Here is a 7,706-nt window from a genome sequence, read left to right as displayed (position 1 = left end):
TTGGAGTGTGGGAGGAAACCGGAGCACCCGGAGGAAACCCATGCAAACACGGGGAGAACATACAAACTCCTCACAGAAAAGGCCATGGTCTGGAATTTAACTTATGACCCCAGTGCTGTAAGGCAGAAGTGCTAACCACTGAGCCACCATTCTGCCCATAGTGGATGGTTGGGGAAGGTGGGCAGGTGGGAAAGTGGTTAACACAGGAGAAACCCACTCCCTAAAAACACTACTTCAATGCTGCGTGGACTAGCCGCTGGTATGTGCAGCATTGATTGGGTCTATTGGTTATAGCTTCCAACTGTCCCCGAATCGAGACTGACCCACTTAGATCGGGACAGTTGGGAGATGTGATTATGGGATAAGAAACCAAGAGACGTGATGCTGTGTAGTTATGTATACATATATAATAATTATTGTCTCCGAGAACTATATCCAGATTCCAGAATAAGACGTAAAATATATTACGTAATATTAAAAGTGGTATTCCGGCTACAGAGATAACTTTGCAGATAGTTCTGGTATTTAAACACTGCAAATCAAATGCAGACACATTTGGCATCTGTGCTCTTAGCTTCAGTTTTGGGGTTTTTTCTTCACAGCTGGTACATCAAAATATTTATTTCTGCAAGACAGAAAATAATCATATGGAGTTTTGCTGGTTTTAAACGTAACTGCTCTAATATACAGAACATAAACATATCCTGCAGACATATTGGAGTGTAAATGATGTATACTATTGTCCTACTGTATGTATATTAATGTCATATCACTAATAAGATCACTCATTCATAGTACAGTGTAAATCAGCTTTTCATCCGGACAGAAAGATGCAGGTGTCATGTTTCTGGGGAAAGATTTATCAAAAGGACGTGAAGTGGAGAGCTGACTCCTCCTTGTACACCCGGAACACATAACTGTCATCTGAACTGTCTACCACGTGTGTCTGTAGTAGTCACATGACCTGGTGATGTAATGCAACGGAAGGGGCTTTAACTGAACTGAAGGAAGCTGCTCTCCTGCTGTGTATAAGGATGGGGGCATCTTATATATAACATCACCACCACCACCCTGCTGAGGGCACCAGGTACAGAGGTGAGTATAGGAACTAGTCACTGCTGTGTATAAGGATGGGGGCATCTTATATATAACATCACCCTGCTGAGGGCACCAGGCACAGAGGTGAGTATAGGAACTAGTCACTGCTGTGTATAAGGATGGGGGCATCTTATATATAACATCACCCTGCTGAGGGCACCAGGCACAGAGGTAAGTATAGGACCTAGTGACTGCTGTGTATAAGGATGGGGGCATCTTATATATATCAGCCTGCTGAGGGCACCAGGCACAGAGGTAAGTATAGGAACCAGTGACTATCCTGCAGTGTGTGTATATAAGGATGGGGGCATCTTATATATAATATTACTCTGCTGAGGGCACCAGGCACAGCAACAGTATAGAAGGGGAAATAATTAGGGAATACACATGTTCAATGCTAGACCGTGTTACAGAACTGCCAATGTTTTTAACACCGTCCCCAGTCACCCTCTGCTGCTGCTGCTGATGCTGTGAATCTCTGCACATCTTGTGTGACATTGCTTCAGTGGGGCTTGAAGCACTAAAACCCCCATCGTGCCATTTTTTCTGTTTTTTATTATAACATACTTTTTTGCATTTCCGATGCTCCTCTACTATAAATATGAAGTTATAAAGCTTATAGCATAAGTATAGATTGTAAGAAGTACATTGGCACTATTTAATTATATATGCCACTTGTCAGTGCTACCCGTACATTCTGTTCAGATCGACACTGTGTGTGTGGGTGTCAGGTAGGCCGTCCGGCAGCGGGTGTGGGTGTCGGGTAGGCCAGCAGCAGGTTTGGTTAAATGGGACTGAGCTCTGGAGTGGGTATTTTGATATCCGCTCGCTCTGCTGAGCTAACGTGTGAAATGATTAGAATGTACTGGCAGCTCTGACCACAATTATGCCCATGTAATTAGCAGGTATTGTTACATCTAACATGCCGAAAAGAGAAGTCTTATTGTACAGTTGGTTAGTACTGAAAAATAGGGACATTTTTAAGAACAAAATAACTTGGGTAATGTCTGGCAGAGTATGCTGGAGCTTGTAGTTCCACAACAGCTGGTGAAACACAGGTTGCCTAGTTTTTGTGTAGGAGATGACTTTTTCCAGAAATGTGTCGGTTAATTTGCTATCAATCAATAAATACTTTAATGTGCCGGTAGTAAAACAAAAGAAAAACCCCAAAAAATAGGTCCGCACGTGGACCAGGTCTGGATGATAGACAGTCAGGGGGGTCCTGAGCTGAAGCAGCAAAATGCTGGGATGAAAAAGAATGGCCAGAAGATTTTACTATTACTTTACAGTAAGATACAGGAAAGAAACATTTGAATTTGGTACTGTGATTTATTTCTGATTTGGACCATCTCTCTATATTTTTTTATATGTATCTTTATTGATATAAAGAGTATTTATTGAAATGTTAACCAGTTACAGTATAAAATGGAAGTATTAAAATAGAAATTTTTGGTAATCATGAAATTGAGTTGTACGTTATTCCAGCATGAAAGCCAAATCTATGTTATGATTGTTGTCCGCACTGTCCGTATTAATGTGATAATTCATGGCTATAAAACGCAGGATTACAATTCCTTTTCCATTTCTATATAATGTCATGTATAGATCTTTCTATAAAGCTGTTTAGCGTATCATTCACAATTCACACCTTGTTGATGAATCATTATAACGTGTAGTGTAAAAATCTGCCTCTCTCCAATATAGATCTTATGTGTTTCCGCCGGGAGCTGCGCGCTCTGCTCTATGTTCAGCGAGGGGACGTTCTCCGCCTGAAGTCTTACATTCGCCGACACCGGCACCTACAGCTGGACCAGCCGCTACCAGGAGGAGAGAGCCTCCTGCATGCTGCCTGCTCGCTCTGCGATGATGCCTGTGTCCTTCTCCTGCTCCGCAAAGGAGCCGACCCCATGCGGACTGATGCTGCCGGGAATAATGCTCTGCATATAGTGGCCAGGAAGGTGGAGAAAGGGGAATGGAGAGGTGAGCAGGGAATGGTATCATAATGCTGTCATTGATGTTACATACTTCATATCACAATACGACAACCCTAGTATTACTGTGCTTCACAAAGCATCATTATCCTATAAAACCAGAGAAGAAATAAGCCTGCGCTCGGTATATCCCGTATTGTATATGATACCAGCTGCTTGGCCGTATAAACGCCTTATATGTATACAATACAAAAAGACAATTGTCAGCACTTATTCTTACCACTGCAAATCTGGGTGTATCTAGCAAAATAAAAACGTGATCTATTGGTTCATATTTTGATCAAAACTGTTAAGCCTGCATCCCAACGTCAAGGGCACCTCATTATATGCAAGTCCTACACTGACCTACATGCTTCAAACACCATTAAAATGCAGTTAAAATCAGATGCCCTCACCTCCCATGTATAATAGGGGCTTACTAGCAAGGGCTGACTTGTGAGCCACACCCAATAAGGCCTGATAGACAACTACTAAAACTGCAAAAGGCAATATTTTCAAGCAAAATCAGAGAAGAAATAAACCAGCACTTAGTAAATCCCATATAATATATGGTATATCTACATTCTCATTAAAATATATCTAAAATATTTTTAATGACAGAAACCAAGTATCTGCAACTTTTTTTTAATAATAACCCAAAGCAAACTTTTTTACAATAATGTATTTGTCAAATATGGGTAACTTATGCAATAACGCTGTATGGGATATTGGGATGTTAATACTCTAACCCCCTTTCCAATGTAGTATTATTATCATCATCATCATTAGCTATTTATATAGCGCCACTAATTCTGTGGCGCTGTACAGAGAACTCACCTACACCAGTACACAGTGCACATTGTATTCCATGATGTTATTTGTCTTTGAATTTAGCTGCATAGGTTTTATATAATGGCAGAACACTGGTGGGATTGCTATAGGTTATTACGTCATACTGTATATACATAACTAGTCTGTGGAAGGGGCTGTATCTGTGCCAGTCCACTTCTTGTGCCAAGGTTTGTATGCCACCATCTATTAGCAATAAAAATATATAGGCTGTACGAATAATACTAGTACCCTGTACTAGCACTGCCAGGCTATGTATGCCACCGTGAACCAATGCTGCATCCATGTGCCAGCAGAAGAGTCAGATTACATATGTGTGGTAACATAGATTTATGTCGGCTAATGATCATTCTGGTTTTTGTTTTCTTTCCTTAGTGTACACAGACTTGGTTGTGCCAATACTGAAACGCTGCCCGCAGACTATGGATGCTCCAAATCATCAGGGAACAACACCCCGCAACATCCTGAAACTGGCGGAAGACCTCATGGTAACCTAAGTCTCCGTACACAGTCTATATTAATAATAGGACACTGTATTGCATAAACATCTCGGCGTTTATTTCTTACGCTTGCAAACATAAGTTATTTGACATGCATGTTATACACACTACTTGGGGAGACGTCCCAGTCGGATAGTAGGTTCACACCGTTTTGAATTATCGTGTCCGTGAGATTTTTGCTGTACAGTGGTTTAGAAGTAGCGGTAACACTGCTCTGCGGACGCCTGGTCTGTGCTGTCTTGTGATTGGCAGGATCCCCACTCGTCACTGTGATTACGAAACATTCTGTTCTAAGAGCTTCAAGAGAGAGGATGCACATTTACGGCACATGTATGGGTATTATACAGTGAAAAAGCGCTTTCAGTTAGTTGTTTTCATGAAATAAATTCAATACATGAAATATAAATTATTTTTCGTGTAACATTACAGAGATACTGTGTACTTCTTTGGATGTTTAGGGTATTTTTTTGGGCCATAATGTGTTTGAGGGAAGTGTGGAGGGTTCTACAAAATGTTTTTACTTTTAGTTATTTTTGTTCTTAATGTTTTTATTTGGTGTTTTGGTGTACCCTGTGTTAACATACCTAAACCTAGGATGGGTTGTCATATTCGCATGACTTTACACTAGGAACGCTGCTGCATAGGTGATATAGCTTTTTACTACATCCAGATCACCATGTCCGTCATGGATGGTACATGGTGATACACGGGGTTAACCATCTCTATGGGTCACTATCCCCATGAGTCTAAATAGCTATTGGGTCTGCTGGACACGCAGATGCTATTTACACATGAGCCAGGTCCATTATAGAAGCGACTCCCTATCAGTATTTATGACGATAGTGTCCTAAATGTAGGACAGGCATTGGTGTAAATCCTCCAGCGATGAGTGCGACGATTAAAGCCCTACTGAGAATCTCCCTTTCTTTTTATTGTTCTTTGTGTCCCTTGTCTGTGGCTTATTCTTTCCTATTGTTTTGGTTTATTTTACAGCAGGAGAGTTCCCAGCATAACCTATATACTTCTAAGGCGCACACAGGTCCCCCTGCTACAGAGTGGAGAGATAAACTTCTGGCAGAGAGCATGGATGAATACCAAGAGATGTTTGGACAGTATGAGGGTATGTGACACAACAGTGTGGTATTGTATGTGTAGTTTACCTCCATCTAATCATCTGTCTGTAATAAAACCGCTATATTTTTTTTCATACTTGCAGATGACTATTCTAACCCAGTTATTGAGACAGAGACCTTTGAAGCCTGGGCCGATCGGATCTACAAGGAGCACCAGGCTAGAAAGCGCCAGTCTGAGCGTCCTCGGTCGAAGACAAAGAGAGTCTTTACGGAGGAACCGTCCACCCACGTGGAAGAACAGAAGCATCTAGAGAGGCAACAGCGAATGGAGAAAGAACTGCGCCGGGCTCAAAGTGAGCGGTATCAGAGGAAATGCCAGGAGTTTTTTAAAGGAGCAGGTGCAGCAGTGGAGCCTGGCATGATCCCAGAAAATGATGCTGAGTCAACGAGTGATGCTGGTAATGCCAGCGTAGACAACGCAGATGTAAGGACGGGAATGAATCTGTTGGGTTATAGGGACATCCCTTGGCCTGTGCCGAACGGCACTGCTAAACAGATGGCGCAGGCCATAGCAGCGGGTGCAGGCTCCTCAGATGTAACCTCTTATAAACGCTACCTACGGGCACAAAGGGTGACGTGGCATCCTGACCGCTTCATGCAGAGATGTGGGACTCGATTGCGTGCCAAGGACCGGGAACGCGTGCTGGGAACCGTTACGGCCCTGTCGCAGGAGCTAAACAGACTGGCCGAGGAAGCAAAGTAATAGACAAGGAGCCACCAATGACCAATCCATTGCAATGCCAGCCCTATATGTATGTGGTCATAATTCCAGCGTGCTGGTGGTGCCCTTTTGTATCCGTTCGTGTATATTTCTGTAAATGGACTATACCAGTGTATAAGTGGAATGTCTGTTTTCTTAAATTATTAAAACGTTGGGATATTATTTTGTAATCTTATTTTCCTTGCTATCAGTGTTACTAACATGTTCTATGTTTGCTCTGTAAAGATGACCTGTAATCTGTATTTACTAAAGGAGTAGTGCCACCTAGTGGATTATGGCAGTGTATTACAGCCGCTGCTTTCTTTAAAATCTAAATAATTAGGTTGTCAACTTGTTCTCATTCCTGTCTTGAACTGAGCAAGAGGCTGACTGAGATCTTGCCATCTAGACTGTGTAAAGAAGGACCCCGGCCACCAGCCTCATCTCAGCAGCACGGAGAGAGAGGCAGTGATAGGGAAGAGAGAAAAATGTCTGAAACTACAAAATGAGGAGACGAGACAGCAACTCTTGTCCATCTAATGCTATCTGTAGTGTTGTGTGACTGCCTCCTGTATTTTATATACAGTGGAGGGTTTCTGTCTCCTTTCAGTCTTGCCTTGTCCTAACTTATATTGGCTGCTCTGTATGGGTTTGCTATACTCCAAAGTCCATTGTGCCTTACGTTGCATACTTCACCCCAGTCTTAATGGGGGCTCTGTAGAGTTGGTTACAAACTCTGCTATTATTTAGTGAAGTGGTTATCAGGGCATTGACTGATCAGCCGCAACATTAAAACCACCTGCCTAATATTGTATAGGTCGCCCTCATGCTGCCGAAACAGCTCTGACCGGTCGAGGCATGGCCTCCACAAGACCTCTGAAGGTGTCCTGTGGTACCTGGCACCAAGATGTTAGCAGCAGATCCTGTAAGTTACGAGGTGAGACCTCCATGGCCCGGACTTGTTTTTCCAGCACATCCACAGATGCTCGATTGGATTGGATTCTGGGGACTTTGGAGGCCAAGTCAACACCTTGAACTCTTTGTTATGTTCCTCAAACCATTCCTGAACAGTTTTTGCATTGTGCAGGGTGCATTATCCTGCTGAAAGAGGCCACGGCCATCACGGAATACTGTTGCCATGAGTGGGTGTACTTGGTCTGCAACAATATTTAGGTAGGTGATACGTGTCAAAGAAGCATCCACCTGAATTCCAGGACCCAAGGTTTCCCAACAGAACATTGCCCAGAGCATCACACTGCCTCTGCCGGCTTGTCTTCTTACCGTAGTGCATCCTGGTGCCATCTCTTCCCCAGGTAGACAACGCACACACACCCAGCCGTCCACATAATGTAAAAGATAAGGTGTTTCATCAGACCAGGCCAACTTTTTTCATTGCTCTGTGGTCCAGTTCTGGTGCTCATGTGCCCATTGTATGCATTTTTGGCAGTGGATGGGT

General features: G+C 42.9%; 1 protein-coding gene across 3 annotated transcripts; it reads left to right on the top strand.

Moving 5' to 3' along the window:
• Nucleotides 1-924: 924 nt before the first annotated feature.
• Nucleotides 925-6,431, top strand: NFKBIL1 (NFKB inhibitor like 1). 3 transcript variants are annotated; one of them, XM_075185910.1, is made up of 5 exons: nt 925-1,269; nt 2,803-3,078; nt 4,293-4,405; nt 5,414-5,537; nt 5,634-6,431. In XM_075185910.1, exons 2-5 carry the CDS (start codon nt 2,808-2,810, stop codon nt 6,251-6,253), a joined length of 1,128 nt encoding a protein of 375 aa, XP_075042011.1. In that variant the 5' UTR covers nt 925-1,269; nt 2,803-2,807; the 3' UTR covers nt 6,254-6,431. The 3 variants fall into 3 exon arrangements, with proteins under 3 accessions (XP_075042011.1, XP_075042010.1, XP_075042009.1); XM_075185909.1 differs by having other exon boundaries at nt 928-1,095; nt 5,411-5,537; XM_075185908.1 differs by having other exon boundaries at nt 928-1,269; nt 5,411-5,537.
• Nucleotides 6,432-7,706: the final 1,275 nt, after the last annotated feature.

Source organism: Mixophyes fleayi, chromosome 9 (assembly GCF_038048845.1).
Source record: "Mixophyes fleayi isolate aMixFle1 chromosome 9, aMixFle1.hap1, whole genome shotgun sequence".
NCBI lineage: Eukaryota > Metazoa > Chordata > Amphibia > Anura > Limnodynastidae > Mixophyes > Mixophyes fleayi.
Note: the sequence above shows the minus strand (reverse complement) of the source record. Positions and strands in the feature narration are given on the sequence as shown.

Coding starts and splice junctions, on each gene's coding strand:
- NFKBIL1 (XM_075185909.1), top strand. CDS start 2,808: ATGTGTTTCCGCCGGGAGCTGCGCGCTCTGCTCTATGTTCAGCGAGGG. Junction 3,079..4,292: donor GGAGAAAGGGGAATGGAGAG/GTGAGCAGGGAA, acceptor TTCTTTCCTTAG/TGTACACAGACTTGGTTGTG. Junction 5,538..5,633: donor GATGTTTGGACAGTATGAGG/GTATGTGACACA, acceptor TCATACTTGCAG/ATGACTATTCTAACCCAGTT.